Source organism: Oncorhynchus kisutch, linkage group LG1 (assembly GCF_002021735.2).
Source record: "Oncorhynchus kisutch isolate 150728-3 linkage group LG1, Okis_V2, whole genome shotgun sequence".
Classification (NCBI taxonomy): domain Eukaryota; kingdom Metazoa; phylum Chordata; class Actinopteri; order Salmoniformes; family Salmonidae; genus Oncorhynchus; species Oncorhynchus kisutch.
Window position 1 is genome coordinate 8,341,491 of NC_034174.2, and position 23,141 is coordinate 8,364,631.

Here is a 23,141-nt window from a genome sequence, read left to right on the forward strand (position 1 = left end):
CCCCAAAACACCATCAAGTGAAATGTCTCAACCCCAAAACACCATCCAGTGAAATGACTCAACCCCAAAACACCATCCAGTGAAATGACTCAACCCCAAAACACCATCAAGTGAAATGACTCAACCCCAAAACACCATCAAGTGAAATGACTCAACCCCAAAACACCACGCAGTGAAAGTCCAAAAATAACAATTCTCAATTATGTGGAGTCTACTTTATAGGGTGTTCTATTGTGACAAGGATCAAATTAATCTGAAGTCTTAAAACACGTGTTTTGGGGGCTTTCCAGTGAGGTATTTAGAGAATGACATGCATAATGTGGGCAGCTGGTTTCGTCAGAGCACATGAGGAATCTTGGGATAAGGCTCTTAAAGATCTTATGAAACACAAGAGGCATTGGGACGGGGATAGGGGTTTAGGGCAGGGCCTCGATTTGGTATGTAGCAACTAAAAAAAAAACAATGTCTCTGTTCAAGACTCTCAGTAAGACTCTCATCGCTCCAAACATATTAGCTTCCCTCAGGCTTATTAGGCTGGGGGTGGAATAGATTGGGACATCCTGGAAATCACACTGGAGAAAGGGACACATACTGTATGTAAGCAAGGTGCACGGACCAACGAGGGTGTTGGGAAACAGGTAACAAATTAATACACCAGTAGGAATAACACTTGTAGGACTGGTTATTAATTTACACAAATTAAAAGTACATCATATAGACTAACTGATTTCAATCATCACCTTCCTTTTCACATCTCTATACGTGATGGTTAGAGGACAATAACTAGTGAGACAGATAGAGGACAGTAGTGTGATGGTTAGAGGACAGTAGTGTGATGGTTAGAGGACAGTAGTGTGATGGTTAGAGGACAATAACTAGTGAGACAGTCAGAGGACAGTAACTAGTGAGATGGTTAGAGGGCAGTAACTAGTGAGATGGTTAGAGGACAGTAGTGTGATGGTTAGAGGACAGTAGTGTGATGGATAGAGGACAGTAGTGTGATGGTTAGAGGACAGTAGTGTGATGGTTAGAGGACAGTAGTGTGATGGTTAGAGGACAGTAGTGTGATGGATAGAGGACAGTAGTGTGATGGTTAGAGGACAGTAGTGTGATGGTTAGAGGACAGTAGAGTGACGGTTAGAGGACAGTAACTCACGTGCGTCTCTTTGTTTGAAGCATGAAACTGTCCTCATTTACTCTTGTCCTTTATCTACATGATCCTTTCCCCTCGGGATAATAGCATACAAATCTGTCCGAAGGCTTAGTACACCCGGAGCATTTAGTATTATATGACGTAATAATTTCATAAAATAAAATATTTTTAAAATACAATTGACTACATGTCATGCACCAGAACCAGCTATGCCATCCTGCAAATATCTAGTCATACTTCTAAGTTTAAACTATTTCGGTACCACTTTACACGAATCACTTCACAAAAATGTACTCAATACAATATTTCTCTTTAATTATTCAGTTGTAATTATTTGTTGTATTGTTCAATTTATAAAGTCAACCTACCTTTTCCCTCAAATTAAAAATGCCAACATACCTGTTATCAGTGGTTTACTGGTCCACAGGTCTGCCTCTTTACTCTCTGACAGTAACAATTTGGTCCCTGCAGCCAGTAGCACTGTGAGTGACTGGCAGAGAAAGGGCTTTATCCCCCCTAGTTGATCCTTTAAGACAATGTGCAATTTGTAATCTGAAAGCTGTGTGGACATGGAGTGTGTGGAGGGGTTTATTTGGAGTGTGTATACATGGAGTGTGTGGGTTGGGAATTAAGGGAGGTGGACAAGAGGGGGCGGCAGGTAGCCTAGTGGGTAGAGTGTTGGGTCAGTAACCGAAAGGTTGCAAAATCGAATCCCCGAGCTGACAAGGTAAAAATCTGTGGTTCTGCCCCTGAACAAGGCAGTTAACCCAGAGTTTCTAGGCCGTCCTTGAAAAATAAGAATTTGTTCTTAACTGACTTGCCGAGGTAAACTTATTTTACCTTTATGTAACTAGGCAAGTCAGTTAAGAACAAATTCTTATTTTCAATGACAGCCTAGGAACAGTGGGTTAACTGCCTTGTTCAGGGGCAGAACGACAGATTTGTACCTTGTCAGCTCAGGGGTTTGAACTTGCAACCTTTCGGTTACTTCCACAAATAAGATTATGTGGAAGGACCAGCAATTTACCAGTAAAATCTTTCAGATTCTTAAAAAAAAAAGCATATCAGTTGATTTAAAAAAGTCAAGACATGTCAGTATGTATAGTTGAAGTGGGAAGTTTATATACACCTTTAGCCAAATACATTTAAACTCAGTTTTTCACAATTCCTAACATTTAATCTGAGTAAATATTCCCTGTTTTAGGTCAGTTAGGATCACCACTTCATTTTAAGAATGTGAAATGTCAGAATAATAGTATAGAGAATGATTTATTTCAGCTTTTATTTCTTTCATCACATTCCCAGTGGGTCAGAAGTTTACATACACTCAATTAGTATTTGGTAGCATTCCATTTAAATTGTTTAACTTGGGTCAAACCTTTCGGGTAGCCTTCCACAAGCTTCCCACAATAAGTTGGGTGAATTTTGACCCATTCCTCCTGACAGAGCTGGTGTAACTGAGGCAGGTTTGTAGGCCTCCTTGCTCGCACACTTTTTCAGTTCTGCCCACAAATGTTCTATAGGATTGAGGTCAGGGTTTTGTGATGGCCACTCCAATACCTTGACTTTGTTGTCCTTAAGCCATTTTGCCACAATTTTGGAAGTATGCTTGGGGTCATTGTCCACTTCCTGAATGATGTCTTGAGATGTTGCTTCAATATATCCACATCATTTTCCTTCCTCATGGTGCCACCTATTTTGTGAGGGGCACCAGTCTCTCCTGCAGCAAAGCACCCCCACAACATGATGCTGCCACCCCTGTTCTTCACAGTTGGGATGGTGTTCTTCGACTTGCAAGCCCACCTCCCTTTTTTCTCCAAACATAACGATGGTCAGTACTTTTTTGTTTGTTTCATCAGACCAGAGGACATTTCTTCAAAAAAGTACCATCTTTGTCCCCATGTGCAGTTGCAAACCGTAGTCTGGCTTTTTTATGGCGGTTTTGGAGCAGTGGCTCCTTCCTTGCTGAGCGGCCTTTCAGGTTATGTATTTGCCAGTATCTAGTATTCTGATAATACAAATAATTGTCAGTCTTGGTGTCTTTAGTCTAAAAAAATGTGTCAAATATACTAAAACTGCTCAATGTTACCTTGTGGAACTTCATGTTTCAATGTAATATTGTTAGCTTTTACCGTACATCACCAAAGCCGTTCTGTAAAAGAGGGTTAACAGACTAAAGGTAAACTAATCCTATTTAGGTCTATGGAGAGACCTCAAATCAAATGGTATTCGTCACATGCGCAGAATACAACACCGTACAGTGAAATGCTTATTTTACAAGCCCTTAACCAACCACGCAGTTTAAAAATAATAAAAGTTTAAAACAAATAATAAGAATAAGAAAGCAAAGTTACCGTTCAAATGTTTGGGGTCACTTAAAAATTTCGTTTTTTTTGTCCATTAAAATAACATCAAATAGAAAAGAAATACAGTGTAGACATTGTTAATGTTGTAAATGGCTATTGTAGTAGATGGGCGAGACTGTAACTACATAATGTTGAATTAGACCAGGAGCCACTGTATGTGTCGTCTGTATATTGAATACTAATAATAATAATAATTAATATTTACATAATAATTATAATAAATAATAATATTGTATACTGAATATTCACTACATTTCAAAAGTTTGGGGTCACATAGAAATGTCATTTTTTAAAGAAAAAGCAATTTTTTGGGCAATTAAAATAACATCATATTGATCAGAAATACATTGTAGACATTGTTAATGCTGTAAATGGCTATTGTAGTTGGAAACAGATGATTTTTTTTAATGGAATATCTACACAGGCATACAGAGGCCCATTATCAGCAACCATCACTCCTGTGTTCCAATGGCATGTTGTGTCAGCTAATCCAAGTTTATAATTTAAAAGGCTAATTGATCATTAGAAAACCCTTTTGCAATTATGTTAGCACAGCTGAAAACTGTTGTACTGATTAGAGAAGCAATACAACTGGCCTTCTTTAGTCTTGTTGAGCATCAGCGTTTGATTACAGGCACAAAATGGCCAGAAACAAAGAACTTTCTTCTGAAACTCATCAGTCAATTTTTTTTCGGAGAAATGAAGGCTATTCCATGCGAGAAATTGCCAAGAAACTGAAGATCTCGTACAAAGCTGTGTACTACTCCCTTCACAGAACAGCGCAAACTGGCTCTAACCAGAATAGAAAGAGTGGGAGGACCCGGTGCACAACTGAGAAAGAGGACAAGTACATTAGAGTGTCTAGTATGAGAAACAGACGCCTCACAAGTCCTCAACTGGCATCTTCAATAAATAGTACCCGCAAAACACCAGTCTCAACGTCAGCAGTGAAGAGGTGATTCTGGGATGCTGGACTTCTAGGCAGAGTTCCTCTGTCCAGTGTCTGTGTTATTTGCCCATCTTAATCTTTTATTGGCCAACTCTGCCTAGGCCAGCATCAAAGAGTCGCTTCTTCACTGTTGACATTGAGACTGTTTTTTGCCATACTTGGCAGTGATGCAACCAGGATGCTCTCGATGGTGCAGCTGAGGAACCTTTTAAGGATCTGAGGACCCATGCCAAATCTTTTCAGTCTGCTGAGGGGCAACAGGTTTTGTCGTGCCCTCTTCACAACTGTCTTGGTGTGCTTGGACCGTGTTAGTTTGTTGATGACGTGGACGCCAAGGAACTTGAAGCTCTCAACCTGCTCCACTACAGCCCCGTCGATGAGAATGGGGGCGTGCTCGGTCCTTCTTTTCCTGTAGTCCACAATCATCTCCTTGACCACATGTGCCCTTTAAACCACGAGTACATAATCAGGTCAATTGCATTTTTAAATGCATTTTTAAATGAGAAAATATGCTTCCAAAGCACCTCCTTTCCTCTTTGACTGGCGAACTACGACCTTCAGCAGGTCTAAGCCTACTCAATCACATATAATAACGCTCACACTTATTCAGCGAGCGGACCATCTCTGTTACATCTGTGTTCATCACCTACAGGTTTGATTCATTTGTGAATGCAAACGTCATGAGGTTGTCAGAACTTATGAAAGAGATTCTGACAACCTCGTGACGTTTGGGTTATTGCATTCACAAATTAAAAGGTTACTAAAACAGGAATGTGATTGAGCTCTAGTGCTCCGTGCCTAGTGATGAAACAACTTCCATCGTTTTAACTTTGTTCTTTCAGCTGGATTTCCACAGTCCAAAAATAATACAAAACGACCACCATGACTTTAAAATGTCTTTATTCAAGAATAGAGAAACGTCACATCAAAACAGAGTTAAAAGACGAGCATTTGACACGTATAGCCTGGTTCCCCGAGATCCCTTTGTGCTCTCGTCAACTCCATTGCGGTTAAATGTGTTTAGCGTGACAATGAGTCGGTACGATAGCAGAAGCTGACTGGCACTCAGGCTACAAATACACCGTGAGAGAGAGAACGATTAATTGAACATGCATGACCCAAAGGTTTTTCAAGAAGCAAGAGACTTAATGTCACTTTTATTAAAAACAGGGTAGAGATACCACCTGTTTAACCCAGACGGAAGTCACTGGTGAACGCATCGTTCAGTCTGGTTTAACCAGACTACGTAGTTTTAGTCATCCAGGAGAGATGGCAGTTACCAGACAAGTCTCCCCTTCTAAACAGGCGACCAATTACAAGCCAATAAATCCTATTTCTCCATGGTACTATTTCACAAACAGACCTCTTTTGTTCCGACGTCTCGCTAGCTAATCCACATTTTCAACATCCTATTCATCGTCATGGGAATAGGAAAATGGAATAACTTCAGAGAATGACTAACTGGTACCCCAGAGAGAGAGACTAAAACCAATCTGACCTATTGACCTTTGCCGAAGAAGATTAGTTAAAACATTGCATTGCCCATACAATGGTTTAGATACATATGCTTCGTCTTGTTCTCCTACACACGAGGAAACAATGTTTGGACAAACAGCCAAATCATTATTAGGAGTGTTGCTAAATTCACATGGAACCCACCTGAAGTTGTTGCCCATTATACCTGGTCTGTGGACAATTAGTTCCCGATATTTCCACGACAGTTCATATATTTTGGTACAGACCTTTAACAATTAAAGGGTTGAGGACAAAACAACATTGCAGATGGGTCATAGGCGCTCTGTTAAAAAAAAAGGTTTATTTGTCCACAGACATACTGTTCCTACTGTAACACAATGTGTCACTCGTGAACACTGGGCAAGCCTTAAAGCCTTAGTCATTACTGAAGCCTTGAATCAACTTTTCAGATGGTTCATCAGCTTTTAGTTGTTTTTTTTAAACCAGAATCCTGGTATCCGTGGTAAGTCAACCACTCTTTCACAGTGAAAGCTAGCAGCAGCAGGCTACTGAAGCTAGCAGCAGGCTACTGAAGCTAGCAGCAGGCTACTGAAGCTAGCAGCAGGCTACTGAAGCTAGCATCAGGCTACTGAAGCTAGCAGCAGGCTACTGAAGCTAGCAGCAGGCTACTGAAGCTAGCAGCAGGCTACTGAAGCTAGCAGCAGGCTACTGAAGCTAGCAGCAGGCTATCAGGCTACTGAAGCTAGCAGCAGGCTATCAGGCTACTGAAGCTAGCAGCAGGCTATCAGGCTACTGAAGCTAGCAGCAGGCTATCAGGCTACTGAAGCTAGCAGCAGGCTATCAGGCTACTGAAGCTAGCAGCAGGCTATCAGGCTACTGAAGCTAGCAGCAGGCTATCAGGCTACTGAAGCTAGCAGCAGGCTATCAGGCTTACTGAAGCTAGCAGCAGGCTATCAGGCTACTGAAGCTAGCAGCAGGCTATCAGGCTACTGAAGCTAGCAGCAGGCTATCAGGCTACTGAAGCTAGCAGCAGGCTATCAGGCTACTGAAGCTAGCAGCAGGCTATCAGGCTACTGAAGCTAGCAGCAGGCTATCAGTTCTAGGTTACGGTTCAGCGTAACTATGAAGAGGCTGATGTGAGCTGACCCTTGTGTACGTACTCCAGAGCTGTGGCGATGGTTCTCATGTCCACCTCAATGCTGCGAGCCCAGTTCTCCACGTCACCGATTTCCTGTTCAAAACAAAAACATAAAAAGGTTAAAGGCTAGGGGTCAATACTAAGATTAAAGGCTAGGGGTCAATACTAAGGTTAAAGGCTAGGGTCAATACTAAGGTTAAAGGCTAGGGTCAATACTAAGGTTAAAGGCTAGGGTCAATACTAAGGTTAAAGGCTAGGGGTCAATACTAAGGTTAAAGGCTAGGGGTCAATACTAAGGTTAAAGGCTAGGGTCAATACTAAGGTTAAAGGCTAGGGGTCAATACTAAGGTTAAAGGCTAGGGTCAATACTAAGGTTAAGGGCTAGGGGTCAATACTAAGGTTAAAGGCTAGGGGTCAATACTAAGGTTAAAGGCTAGGGGTCAATACTAAGGTTAAAGGCTAGGGTCAATACTAAGGTTAAAGGCTAGGGGTCAATACTAAGGTTAAAGGCTAGGGGTCAATACTAAGGTTAAGGGCTAGGGGTCAATACTAAGGTTAAAGGCTAGGGGTCAATACTAAGGTTAAAGGCTAGGGGTCAATACTAAGGTTAAAGGCTAGGGTCAATACTAAGGTTAAAGGATAGGGTCAATACTAAGGTTAAAGGCTAGGGGTCAATACTAAGGTTAAAGGCTAGGGTCAATACTAAGATTAAAGGCTAGGGGTCAATACTAAGGTTAAAGGCTAGGGTCAATACTAAGGTTAAAGGCTAGGGTCAATACTAAGGTTAAAGGCTAGGTTCACTACTAAGGTTAAAGGCTAGGGTCAATACTAAGGTTAAAGGCTAGGGTCAATACTAAGGATACAATGGGAAGAGTTACAACTAAAAAATGTCAGAAGCTCATGAATAAGTAGCCTACATGTTAAAGACTACAGATGTGTTGCAGCTATTTCCTACCACAAGGGGGGGTGGGGCGGCATTATCAACTTTATGACAAGGGGGGGTAGGGGCATTATCGACTTTATGACAAGGGGGGAGGGGCATTATCGACTTTATGACAAGGGGGGAGGGGCATTATCGACTTTATGACAAGGGGGGAGGGGCATTATCGACTTTATGACAAGGGGGGGAGGGGCATTATCAACTTTATGACAAGGAGGGGAGGCATTATCAACTTTATGACGAGGGGCAATTATCAACTTTATGACGGGGGGGGGGGGGGGGGGGGGGCATTATCAACTTTGTGACCAGGAGGGGAGGCATTATCAACTTTATGACAAGGGGGGGAGGCATTATCAACTTTATGACAAGGAGGGGGGGCATTATCAACTTTATGACAAGGAGGGGGGGGGCATTATCAACTTTATGACAAGGAGGGGAGGCATTATCAACTTTATGACAAGGAGGGGAGGCATTATCAACTTTATGACAAGGGGGGGCATTATCAACTTTATGACAAGGAGGGGAGGCATTATCGACTTTATGACAAGGGGGGGGGGGCATTATCAACTTTATGACAAGGAGGGGGGGGCATTATCAACGTTATGACAAGGAGGGGAGGCATTATCAACTTTATGACAAGGAGGGGGGGCATTATCAACTTTATGACAAGGAGGGGGGGCATTATCAACTTTATGACAAGGGGGGGAGGGGCATTATCGACTTTATGACAAGGAGGGGAGGCATTATCAACTTTATGACGAGGAGGGGCAATTATCAACTTTATGACGGGGGGGGGCATTATCAACTTTATGACAAGGAGGGGAGGCATTATCAACTTTATGACAAGGAGGGGAGGCATTATCAACTTTATGACAAGGAGGGGGGGCATTATCAACTTTATGACAAGGGGGGGGCATTATCAACTTTATGACAAGGAGGGGAGGCATTATCAACTTTATGACAAGGAGGGGAGGCATTATCAACTTTATGACAAGGGGGGGGCATTATCAACTTTATGACAAGGAGGGGAGGCATTATCAACTTTATGACAAGGGGGGGGCATTATCAAAGTTATGACAAGGAGGGGAGGCATTATCAACTTTATGACAAGGAGGGGGGGCATTATCAACTTTATGACAAGGGGGGGGCATTATCAACTTTATGACAAGGGGGGGCATTCAACTTTATGACAAGGAGGGGAGGCAATATCAACTTTATGACAAGGGGGGAGGCATTATCAACTTTATGACAAGGGGGAGGCATTATCAACTTTATGAAAAAAGGGGGGGGGCATTATCAACTTTATGACAAGGAGGGGAGGCATTATCAATGTTGTGACAGGGGGGGCATTATCAACTTTATGACAAGGAGGGGAGGCATTATCAACTTTATGACAACGGGGGGGGGGGGCATTATCAACTTTATGACAAGGAGGGGAGGCATTATCAACTTTATGACAAGGGGGGGGGCATTATCAACTTTATGACAAGGAGGGGAGGCATTATCAACTTTATGACAAGGGGGGAGGCATTATCAACTTTATGACAAGGGGGGACATTATCAACTTTATGACAAGGAGGGGAGGCATTATCAACTTTATGACAACGGGGGGGGCATTATCAACTTTATGACAAGGAGGGGAGGCATTATCAACTTTATGACAAGGGGGGGGGGGCATTATCAACTTTATGACAAGTGTGTGGGGGGGGGGGGGGGGGGGGGGCACCTGACATTTAATCGTCAGACAGTCCTGAAAGTTATCCTGTTAATGACAAAGCCAACAGTGAGCTGTGACAGAGATGACTCAGAGCTATTTAACCTCTACTAAGCTGACGTGTTAATCTGCAAAATTGTAATTATTTGCCTACCTCCTCATGCCTTTTGCACACATTGTATATAGACCCCCCCTTCGTTTTCTACTGTGTTATTGACTTGTTAATTGTTTACTCCATGTGTAACTCTTTGTTGTATGCTCACACTGCTATGCTTTATCTTGGCCAGGTCGCAGTTGTAAATGAGAACTTGTTCTCAACTAGCCTACCTGGTTAAATAAAGGTGTTCTCAACTAGCCTACCTGGTTAAATAAAGGTGTTCTCAACTAGCCTACCTGGTTAAATAAAGGTGTTCTCAACTAGCCTACCTGGTTAAATAAAGGTGTTCTCAACTAGCCTACCTGGTTAAATAAAGGTGTTCTCAACTAGCCTACCTGGTTAAATAAAGGTGTTCTCAACTAGCCTACCTGGTTAAATAAAGGTGTTCTCAACTAGCCTACCTGGTTAAATAAAGGTGAAATAAAAAAAAAAAAAAAAAACATATGGAATTGTTTGAAGATGGTCAGACTACTAGTCATTTAGCTATTTTGATTTTGAACTTTGGGTATAATTACTATTATTTTAAATGATAAAATATGACATTTGGCTTTTGCTACTATAGCCCATACACTGAATAATACACTAATAAAAACATCACAAGGAATACGTTTTCTGATATCTAGGAGATATAAGAAAGTTCTCTCTGTTCGTGAGAGTCTCTCCTTTCCATAGTAGTTTGTAGCTAAAAATGGTTCGGACACTACAGACTGTTGTCAGATGGTCTGTGCAGACTTTAGACGAGTCCCGTGACACTTGTGGGGGTTGTAAGAGCAAAACGGAAAACCATTGTGTTCGTGAGTCTCTCTCTCTCTTTTCCATAGAGTTTCAGGATGTCTCATGTTCGGACATACGTCACTGTAGCTCGGCCATCTTCCACTGCAGATCTGGAAGGTGAAAGAGGCGGATGCCATGACATCTCTTTTTTTATTTTACCTTTATTTAACCAGACAAGTCAGTTAAGAACAAATTCTTATTTTCAATGACGGCCTAGGAACAGTGGGTTAACTGCCTTGTTCAGGGGCAGAACGACAGATTTGTACCATGTCAGCTCGGGGGTTTGAACTTGCAACCTTCCGGTTACTAGTCCAACGCTCTAACCACTAGGCTACACTGCCGCCTCTACACTCTAACCACTAGGCTACCTGCCGCCCCTACACTCTAACCACTAGGCTACCCTGCTGCCCCTGCACTCTAACCACTAGGCTACCCTGCCGCCCCTGCACTCTAACCACTAGGCTACCCTGCCGCCCCTCCACTCTAACCACTAGGCTACCCTGCCGCCCCTCCACTCTAACCACTAGGCTACCTGCCGCCCCTACACTCTAACCACTAGGCTACCCTGCCGCCTCTACACTCTAACCACTAGGCTACCCTGCCGCCTCTACACTCTAACCACTAGGCTACCTGCCACCTCTACACTCTAACCACTAGGCTACCCTGCCACCTCTACACTCTAACCACTAGGCTACCTGCCACCTCTACACTCTAACCACTAGGCTACCTGCCGCCCCTACACTCTAACCACTAGGCTACCCTGCCGCCTCTACACTCTAACCATATAGGCTACCCTGCCGCCTCTACACTCTAACCACTAGGCTACCTGCCACCTCTACACTCTAACCACTAGGCTACCCTGCCGCCCCTCCACTCTAACCACTAGGCTACCTGCCACCTCTACACTCTAACCACTAGGCTACCCTGCCGCCCCTACACTCTAACCACTAGGCTACCTGCCACCTCTACACTCTAACCACTAGGCTACCCTGCCGCCCCTCCACTCTAACCACTAGGCTACCTGCCACCTCTACACTCTAACCACTAGGCTACCCTGCCGCCTCTACACTCTAACCACTAGGCTACCCTGCCGCCCCTCCACTCTAACCACTAGGCTACCTGCCACCTCTACACTCTAACCACTAGGCTACCCTGCCGCCCCTCCACTCTAACCACTAGGCTACCTGCCACCTCTACACTCTAACCACTAGGCTACCCTGCCGCCCCTCCACTCTAACCACTAGGCTACCTGCCACCTCTACACTCTAACCACTAGGCTACCTGCCACCTCTACACTCTAACCACTAGGCTACCCTGCCGCCCCTACACTCTAACCACTAGGCTACCCTGCCACCTCTACACTCTAACCACTAGGCTACCTGCCACCTCTACACTCTAACCACTAGGCTACCTGCCACCTCTACACTCTAACCACTAGGCTACCTGCCACCTCTACACTCTAACCACTAGGCTACCCTGCCACCTCTACACTCTAACCACTAGGCTACCCTGCCGCCCCTCCACTCTAACCACTAGGCTACCCTGCCGCCCCTACACTCTAACCACTAGGCTACCCTGCCGCCCCTCCACTCTAACCACTAGGCTACCCTGCCGCCCCTACACTCTAACCACTAGGCTACCCTGCCGCCCCTACACTCTAACCACTAGGCTACCTGCCGCCCCTACACTCTAACCACTAGGCTACCCTGCCGCCTCTACACTCTAACCACTAGGCTACCCTGCCGCCTCTACACTCTAACCACTAGGCTACCTGCCACCTCTACACTCTAACCACTAGGCTACCCTGCCACCTCTACACTCTAACCACTAGGCTACCTGCCACCTCTACACTCTAACCACTAGGCTACCTGCCGCCCCTACACTCTAACCACTAGGCTACCTGCCGCCCCTACACTCTAACCACTAGGCTACCCTGCCGCCTCTACACTCTAACCATATAGGCTACCCTGCCGCCTCTACACTCTAACCACTAGGCTACCTGCCACCTCTACACTCTAACCACTAGGCTACCCTGCCGCCCCTCCACTCTAACCACTAGGCTACCTGCCACCTCTACACTCTAACCACTAGGCTACCCTGCCGCCCCTACACTCTAACCACTAGGCTACCTGCCACCTCTACACTCTAACCACTAGGCTACCCTGCCGCCCCTCCACTCTAACCACTAGGCTACCTGCCACCTCTACACTCTAACCACTAGGCTACCTGCCACCTCTACACTCTAACCACTAGGCTACCTGCCACCTCTACACTCTAACCACTAGGCTACCTGCCACCTCTACACTCTAACCACTAGGCTACCTGCCACCTCTACACTCTAACCACTAGGCTACCTGCCACCTCTACACTCTAACCACTAGGCTACCTGCCACCTCTACACTCTAACCACTAGGCTACCCTGCCACCCCTACACTCTAACCACTAGGCTACCTGCCACCTCTACACTCTAACCACTAGGCTACCCTGCCACCTCTACACTCTAACCACTAGGCTACCCTGCCGCCCCTACACTCTAACCACTAGGCTACCTGCCACCCCTACACTCTAACCACTAGGCTACCCTGCCGCCCCTACACTCTAACCACTAGGCTACCCTGCCGCCCCTACACTCTAACCACTAGGCTACCTGCCGCCTCTACACTCTAACCACTAGGCTACCCTGCCACCTCTACACTCTAACCACTAGGCTACCCTGCCGCCTCTACACTCTAACCACTAGGCTACCCTGCCACCTCTACACTCTAACCACTAGGCTACCTGCCACCTCTACACTCTAACCACTAGGCTACCATGCCGCCCCTACACTCTAACCACTAGGCTACCCTGCCACCTCTACACTCTAACCACTAGGCTACCCTGCCACCTCTACACTCTAACCACTAGGCTACCCTGCCGCCCCTACACTCTAACCACTAGGCTACCTGCCACCTCTACACTCTAACCACTAGGCTACCCTGCCGCCCCTACACTCTAACCACTAGGCTACCCTGCCGCCCCTACACTCTAACCACTAGGCTACCCTGCCGCCTCTACACTCTAACCACTAGGCTACCCTGCCGCCTCTACACTCTAACCACTAGGCTACCCTGCTGCCCCTACACTCTAACCACTAGGCTACCTGCCACCTCTACACTCTAACCACTAGGCTACCCTGCCGCCCCTCCACTCTAACCACTAGGCTACCCTGCCGCCCCTCCACTCTAACCACTAGGCTACCCTGCCACCTCTCCACTCTAACCACTAGGCTACCCTGCCGCCCCTGCACTCTAACCACTAGGCTACCCTGCCGCCCCTGCACTCTAACCACTAGGCTACCCTGCCACCTCTACACTCTAACCACTAGGCTACCCTGCCGCCCCTGCACTCTAACCACTAGGCTACCTGCCGCCTCTACACTCTAACCACTAGGCTACCCTGCCGCCTCTACACTCTAACCACTAGGCTACCCTGCCGCCTCTACACTCTAACCACTAGGCTACCTGCCACCTCTACACTCTAACCACTAGGCTACCCTGCCGCCTCTACACTCTAACCACTAGGCTACCCTGCCGCCTCTACACTCTAACCACTAGGCTACCTGCCACCTCTACACTCTAACCACTAGGCTACCCTGCCGCCTCTACACTCTAACCACTAGGCTACCTGCCACCTCTACACTCTAACCACTAGGCTACCTGCCACCTCTACACTCTAACCACTAGGCTACCCTGCCGCCTCTACACTCTAACCACTAGGCTACCCTGCCGCCTCTACACTCTAACCACTAGGCTACCCTGCCGCCTCTACACTCTAACCACTAGGCTACCTGCCACCTCTACACTCTAACCACTAGGCTACCCTGCCGCCCCTACACTCTAACCACTAGGCTACCTGCCGCCTCTACACTCTAACCACTAGGCTACCTACCTCCTCTACACTCTAACCACTAGGCTACCTGCCACCTCTACACTCTAACCACTAGGCTACCTGCCACCTCTACACTCTAACCACTAGGCTACCCTGCCGCCCCTACACTCTAACCACTAGGCTACCTGCCGCCTCTACACTCTAACCACTAGGCTACCTGCCGCCTCTACACTCTAACCACTAGGCTACCTGCCGCCTCTACACTCTAACCACTAGGCTACCTGCCACCTCTACACTCTAACCACTAGGCTACCTGCCGCCTCTACACTCTAACCACTAGGCTACCTGCCACCTCTACACTCTAACCACTAGGCTACCCTGCCGCCCCTACACTCTAACCACTAGGCTACCTGCCGCCTCTACACTCTAACCACTAGGCTACCTACCTCCTCTACACTCTAACCACTAGGCTACCTACCTCCTCTACACTCTAACCACTAGGCTACCTGCCGCCTCTACACTCTAACCACTAGGCTACCCTGCCACCTCTACACTCTAACCACTAGGCTACCCTGCCACCTCTACACTCTAACCACTAGGCTACCCTGCCACCTCTACACTCTAACCACTAGGCTACCCTGCCGCCCCTCCACTCTAACCACTAGGCTACCCTGCCGCCCCTCCACTCTAACCACTAGGCTACCCTGCCGCCTCTACACTCTAACCACTAGGCTACCCTGCCGCCTCTACACTCTAACCACTAGGCTACCTGCCACCTCTACACTCTAACCACTAGGCTACCCTGCCGCCCCTCTACTCTAACCACTAGGCTACCCTGCCGCCTCTACACTCTAACCACTAGGCTACCCTGCCGCCCCTCTACTCTAACCACTAGGCTACCCTGCCGCCCCTCTACTCTAACCACTAGGCTACCCTGCCGCCCCTCTACTCTAACCACTAGGCTACCCTGCCGCCCCTCTACTCTAACCACTAGGCTACCCTGCCGCCCCTCTACTCTAACCACTAGGCTACCCTGCCGCCCCTCTACTCTAACCACTAGGCTACCCTGCCGCCCCTCTACTCTAACCACTAGGCTACCCTGCCGCCCCTCTACTCTAACCACTAGGCTACCCTGCCGCCTCTACACTCTAACCACTAGGCTACCCTGCCGCCTCTACACTCTAACAACTAGGCTACCTGCCACCTCTACACTCTAACCACTAGGCTTACCCTGCCGCCCCTCCACTCTAACCACTAGGCTACCCTACCACCTCTACACTCTAACCACTAGGCTACCCTGCCGCCCCTCCACTCTAACCACTAGGCTACCTGCCACCTCTACACTCTAACCACTAGGCTACCTACCACCTCTACACTCTAACCACTAGGCTACCCTGCCGCCTCTACACTCTAACCACTAGGCTACCATGCCACCTCTACACTCTAACCACTAGGCTACCATGCCACCTCTACACTCTAACCACTAGGCTACCCTGCCGCCCCTCCACTCTAACCACTAGGCTACCTGCCACCTCTACACTCTAACCACTAGGCTACCTACCACCTCTACACTCTAACCACTAGGCTACCCTGCCGCCTCTACACTCTAACCACTAGGCTACCATGCCACCTCTACACTCTAACCACTAGGCTACCATGCCACCTCTACACTCTAACCACTAGGCTACCCTGCCGCCCCTCCACTCTAACCACTAGGCTACCTGCCACCTCTACACTCTAACCACTAGGCTACCTACCACCTCTACACTCTAACCACTAGGCTACCCTGCCGCCTCTACACTCTAACCACTAGGCTACCTGCCACCTCTACACTCTAACCACTAGGCTACCCTGCCGCCCCCTCCACTCTAACCACTAGGCTACCTGCCACCTCTACACTCTAACCACTAGGCTACCTGCCACCTCTACACTCTAACCACTAGGCTACCTGCCACCTCTACACTCTAACCACTAGGCTACCCTGCCACCCCTACACTCTAACCACTAGGCTACCCTGCCGCCCCTCCACTCTAACCACTAGGCTACCCTGCCACCTCTACACTCTAACCACTAGGCTACCTGCCACCTCTACACTCTAACCACTAGGCTACCTGCCACCTCTACACTCTAACCACTAGGCTACCCTGCCGCCTCTACACTCTAACCACTAGGCTACCATGCCACCTCTACACTCTAACCACTAGGCTACCATGCCACCTCTACACTCTAACCACTAGGCTACCCTGCCGCCCCTCCACTCTAACCACTAGGCTACCTGCCACCTCTACACTCTAACCACTAGGCTACCTACCACCTCTACACTCTAACCACTAGGCTACCCTGCCGCCTCTACACTCTAACCACTAGGCTACCTGCCACCTCTACACTCTAACCACTAGGCTACCCTGCCGCCCCTCCACTCTAACCACTAGGCTACCTGCCACCTCTACACTCTAACCACTAGGCTACCTGCCACCTCTACACTCTAACCACTAGGCTACCTGCCACCTCTACACTCTAACCACTAGGCTACCCTGCCACCCCTACACTCTAACCACTAGGCTACCCTGCCGCCCCTCCACTCTAACCACTAGGCTACCCTGCCACCTCTACACTCTAACCACTAGGCTACCTGCCACCTCTACACTCTAACCACTAGGCTACCTGCCACCTCTACACTCTAACCACTAGGCTACCCTGCCACCTCTACACTCTAACCACTAGGCTACCCTGCCACCTCTACACTCTAACCACTAGGCTACCCTGCCGCCCCTCCACTCTAACCACTAGGCTACCCTGCCGCCTCTACACTCTAACCACTAGGCTACCCTGCCGCCCCTCCACTCTAACCGCTAGGCTACCCTGCCGCCCCTCCACTCTAACCACTAGGCTACCCTGCCACCTCTACACTCTAACCACTAGGCTACCTGCCGCCCCTCCACTCTAACCACTAGGCTACCTGCCACCTCTACACTCTAACCACTAGGCTACCCTGCCACCTCTACACTCTAACCACTAGGCTACCTGCCACCTCTACACTCTAACCACTAGGCTACCTGCCACCTCTACACTCTAACCACTAGGCTACCCTGCCACCTCTACACTCTAACCACTAGGCTACCCTGCCACCTCTACACTCTAACCACTAGGCTACCCTGCCGCCCCTACACTCTAACCACTAGGCTACCTGCCACCTCTACACTCTAACCACTAGGCTACCTGCCACCTCTACACTCTAACCACTAGGCTACCTGCCACCTCTACACTCTAACCACTAGGCTACCTGCCACCTCTACACTCTAACCACTAGGCTACCCTGCCACCTCTACACTCTAACCACTAGGCTACCCTGCCACCTCTACACTCTAACCACTAGGCTACCCTGCCGCCTCTACACTCTAACCACTAGGCTACCCTGCCTCCTCTACACTCTAACCACTAGGCTACCTGCCGCCTCTACACTCTAACCACTAGGCTACCCTGCCGCCCCTACACTCTAACCACTAGGCTACCCTGCCACCTCTACACTCTAACCACTAGGTTACCCTACCACCTCTACACTCTAACCACTAGGCTACCCTGCCACCTCTACACTCTAACCACTAGGCTACCCTGCCACCTCTACACTCTAACCACTAGGCTACCCTGCCACCTCTACACTCTAACCACTAGGCTACCCTGCCGCCTCTACACTCTAACCACTAGGCTACCCTGCCGCCTCTACACTCTAACCACTAGGCTACCCTGCCACCTCTACACTCTAACCACTAGGCTACCTTGCCACCTCTACACTCTAACCACTAGGCTACCTACCTCCTCTACACTCTAACCACTAGGCTACCTGCCACCTCTACACTCTAACCACTAGGCTACCCTGCCACCTCTACACTCTAACCACTAGGCTACCCTGCCGCCCCTACACTCTAACCACTAGGCTACCCTGCCGCCTCTACACTCTAACCACTAGGCTACCCTGCCGCCTCTACACTCTAACCACTAGGCTACCCTGCCACCTCTACACTCTAACCACTAGGCTACCCTGCCACCTCTACACTCTAACCACTAGGCTACCCTGCCGCCTCTACACTCTAACCACTAGGCTACCCTGCCGCCTCTACACTCTAACCACTAGGCTACCCTGCCACCTCTACACTCTAACCACTAGGCTACCCTGCCACCTCTACACTCTAACCACTAGGCTACCCTGCCGCCTCTACACTCTAACCACTAGGCTACCCTGCTGCCCCTACACTCTAACCACTAGGCTACCTGCCGCCTCTACACTCTAACCACTAGGCTACCCTGCCTCCTCTACACTCTAACCACTAGGCTACCCTGCCGCCCCTCTACCTTAAACACGTATTTTGATGGGGATTTTTAAATTAACTGTTACTTAGATTGATGTAGGGGAGCGTCAAAAGACTTCAGGATTAATACCAAAACATATCAACCTTACTCTCTCGCTCACCCTCTTTTCTTGACCAAGTCAAGGTATGTGACTGTACAGGACACATACCTTACGCACCTCTAATACAGCTTCCTGGAAGATCTCGGTCTCGGTCTGTTCCTGACAGACAGACAGACCGAGAGAGGGAATATGGTGTTTATATGTTCAACAACAAGGGTTTGGATTTCCCTCCATACCTTAGTCATCGACTGGTGTCAATGTTAACACAGGCAGAGATTGGCTTAAAGTGGAGTGTGAGCCTTGGTACGTAAAAACAGTAGCTCACCATCTGTCGGGAGTCAGTGATATATTTTGCTCTGATGAGCTTGAGGCTTACTAAATGTTAAGTATCACACACTGTGTTTAACTCAAATGCTCTTGAACATGTTTGCCTGGCTGGGAGTGGCAGGGTTTAACCTTACATTAAAACCGGGTTGAAAAGTAAACTAACATCTAGGCCTCTGGTGACGAAAAAATACCAATTTGTTCTGATCCCAAAGGAAACTTATATCGTACCTCTCTTCAGGTTTGAAACACTCATGGGGGGGTCATTTTGGGGCCTGCTATCATTCAACAAACATAAAAGGACTTAGGGGGATATAGCTACTAATATAAGACCACATTGTACAGTGTCTGTATACCTTCAGGGCTTGGTTAAATCCTTCCACCATACTGATCCACTGAGCGGTCTGCTTGGAGAACTGGCCGGCCTGCACCTGTAGCGTCTTCACCTCATGGTCCAGCTTCCTCTGGTTCACGTACGCCTGGGCCACCCTGGAATTAAACACACAGCAACTGGAAGATGAGTATAACAACATTTAAAAGAGACATGGCCATCAGACGATTTGACATAAGGATGTGGGCCTAAGCAACTTCTAACAAATCGATAGGAGGTTGAACTGATGACATCGTATGTGCAAAGACATTCTATTGGATACTGAAGAGAAATTAGACAGGAAGTAGTGATTTATGAAAGTTTATTTTTTTAAACGTCCTCATGAAATCCATAATCTCAAAAAAAAAAAAGTAGGTTTCTACACTTGACTTTATACTCTTTGTTAACTGCAATTGAATGTAGTAGCCCAACAATGGTAGTCAAGTCCAACTGTATGGTGCTTTTCTTTGTCGCCGCCACTAGATCAAACAGCCTGCCATCCAGGAACTCTATACCAGGCGGTGTCAAAGAAAGGCCCCGAAAAATTGTCAAAGACTCCAGCCACCCAAGTCAGACTGTTCTCTCTGCTACCGTACGGCGAGCGGTACCGGAGGGCCGAGTCTAGGTCCCAACGGCTCCTTAAACAGCTTCTACACCCAACCCATAAGACTGCTGAACAAGTAATCAAATGACCACCCAGACTATTTACATGGACTTTACTTTTGTGCTGCTACTCCCTGTTTATCTCTATGCGTAGTCACTTTACCCCTACCTACATGTACACTGCTGCTACTCACTGTTTATCTCTATGCGTAGTCACTTTACCCCTACCTACATGTACACTGCTGCTACTCCCTGTTTATCTCTATGCGTAGTCACTTTACCCCTACCTACATGTACACTGCTGCTACTCCCTGTTTATCTCTATGCGTAGTCACTTTACCCCTACCTACATGTACACTGCTGCTACTCACTGTTTATCTCTATGCGTAGTCACTTTACCCCTACCTACATGTACACTGCTGCTACTCGCTGTTTATCTCTATGCGTAGTCACTTTACCCCTACCTACATGTACACTGCTGCTACTCCCTGTTTATCTCTATGCGTAGTCACTTTACCCCTACCTACATGTACACTGCTGCTACTCACTGTTTATCTCTATGCGTAGTCACTTTACCCCTACCTACATGTACACTGCTGCTACTCACTGTTTATCTCTATGCGTAGTCACTTTACCCCTACCTACATGTACACTGCTGCTACTCACTGTTTATCTCTATGCGTAGTCACTTTACCCCTACCTACATGTACACTGCTGCTACTCCCTGTTTATCTCTATGCGTAGTCACTTTACCCCTACCTACATGTACACTGCTGCTACTCACTGTTTATCTCTATGCGTAGTCACTTTACCCCTACCTACATGTACACTGCTGCTACTCGCTGTTTATCTCTATGCGTAGTCACTTTACCCCTACCTACATGTACACTGCTGCTACTCACTGTTTATCTCTATGCGTAGTCACTTTACCCCTACCTACATGTACACTGCTGCTACTCACTGTTTATCTCTATGCGTAGTCACTTTACCCCTACCTACATGTACACTGCTGCTACTCGCTGTTTATCTCTATGCGTAGTCACTTTACCCCTACCTACATGTACACTGCTGCTACTCGCTGTTTATCTCTATGCGTAGTCACTTTACCCCTACCTACATGTACACTGCTGCTACTCACTGTTTATCTCTATGCGTAGTCACTTTACCCCTACCTACATGTACACTGCTGCTACTCACTGTTTATCTCTATGCGTAGTCACTTTACCCCTACCTACATGTACACTGCTGCTACTCACTGTTTATCTCTATGCGTAGTCACTTTACCCCTACCTACATGTACACTGCTGCTACTCGCTGTTTATCTCTATGCGTAGTCACTTTACCCCTACCTACATGTACACTGCTGCTACTCGCTGTTTATCTCTATGCGTAGTCACTTTACCCCTACCTACATGTACACTGCTGCTACTCCCTGTTATCTCTATGCGTAGTCACGTTACCCCTACCTACATGTACACTGCTGCTACTCCCTGTTTATCTCTATGCGTAGTCACTTTACCCCTACCTACATGTACACTGCTGCTACTCACTGTTTATCTCTATGCGTAGTCACTTTACCCCTACCTACATGTACACTGCTGCTACTCGCTGTTTATCTCTATGCGTAGTCACTTTACCCCTACCTACATGTACACTGCTGCTACTCACTGTTTATCTCTATGCGTAGTCACTTTACCCCTACCTACATGTACACTGCTGCTACTCACTGTTTATCTCTATGCGTAGTCACTTTACCCCTACCTACATGTACACTGCTGCTACTCACTGTTTATCTCTATGCGTAGTCACTTTACCCCTACCTACATGTACACTGCTGCTACTCACTGTTTATCTCTATGCGTAGTCACTTTACCCCTACCTACATGTACACTGCTGCTACTCACTGTTTATCTCTATGCGTAGTCACTTTACCCCTACCTACATGTACACTGCTGCTACTCACTGTTTATCTCTATGCGTAGTCACTTTACCCCTACCTACATGTACACTGCTGCTACTCACTGTTTATCTCTATGCGTAGTCACTTTACCCCTACCTACATGTACACTGCTGCTACTCACTGTTTATCTCTATGCGTAGTCACTTTACCCCTACCTACATGTACACTGCTGCTACTCACTGTTTATCTCTATGCGTAGTCACTTTACCCCTACCTACATGTACACTGCTGCTACTCCCTGTTTATCTCTATGCGTAGTCACTTTACCCCCTACCTACATGTACACTGCTGCTACTCACTGTTTATCTCTATGCGTAGTCACTTTACCCCTACCTACATGTACACTGCTGCCTACTCACTGTTTATCTCTATGCGTAGTCACTTTACCCCTACCTACATGTACACTGCTGCTACTCGCTGTTTATCTCTATGCGTAGTCACTTTACCCCTACCTACATGTACACTGCTGCTACTCACTGTTTATCTCTATGCGTAGTCACTTTACCCCTACCTACATGTACACTGCTGCTACTCACTGTTTATCTCTATGCGTAGTCACTTTACCCCTACCTACATGTACACTGCTGCTACTCCCTGTTTATCTCTATGCGTAGTCACTTTACCCCTACCTACATGTACACTGCTGCTACTCACTGTTTCTCTCTATGCGTAGTCACTTTACCCCTACCTACATGTACACTGCTGCTACTCACTGTTTATCTCTATGCGTAGTCACTTTACCCCTACCTACATGTACACTGCTTGCTACTCACTGTTTATCTCTATGCGTAGTCACTTTACCCCTACCTACATGTACACTGCTGCTACTCACTGTTTATCTCTATGCGTAGTCACTTTACCCCTACCTACATGTACACTGCTGCTACTCACTGTTTATCTCTATGCGTAGTCACTTTACCCCTACCTACATGTACACTGCTG

At 47.4% G+C, this 23,141-nt stretch overlaps 2 protein-coding genes across 4 annotated transcripts in view; both read right to left on the reverse strand.

The window, feature by feature from the left end:
• The window catches only part of LOC109879791 (retinol dehydrogenase 7-like), a 9,563-nt gene extending 7,790 nt beyond the window's left edge, over window positions 1–1,773 (reverse strand). For both annotated transcript variants that reach the window (XM_031819210.1, XM_031818988.1), the window contains exon 1: window positions 1–1,773. This exon is cut by the window's left edge and continues 1,168 nt beyond it. The gene's annotated coding sequence lies outside the window, so the exon portion shown is untranslated.
• Window positions 1,774–5,351: 3,578 nt separating this feature from the next.
• The window catches only part of LOC109866850 (biogenesis of lysosome-related organelles complex 1 subunit 1), a 32,715-nt gene continuing 14,925 nt past the window's right edge, over window positions 5,352–23,141 (reverse strand). Inside the window, exons 3-5 of one of the 2 annotated variants that reach the window (XM_031819575.1) lie at window positions 19,623–19,755; window positions 10,745–10,777; window positions 5,352–7,175 (exon numbers count right to left, since the gene is read on the reverse strand). In XM_031819575.1, the coding sequence (XP_031675435.1) occupies window positions 7,065–7,175; window positions 10,745–10,777; window positions 19,623–19,755 (277 nt within the window). In that variant the 3' untranslated portion in view covers window positions 5,352–7,064. The remainder of the gene's footprint in view (window positions 7,176–10,744; window positions 10,778–19,622; window positions 19,756–23,141) is intronic. The other variant, XM_031819778.1, reaches the window with a different exon arrangement.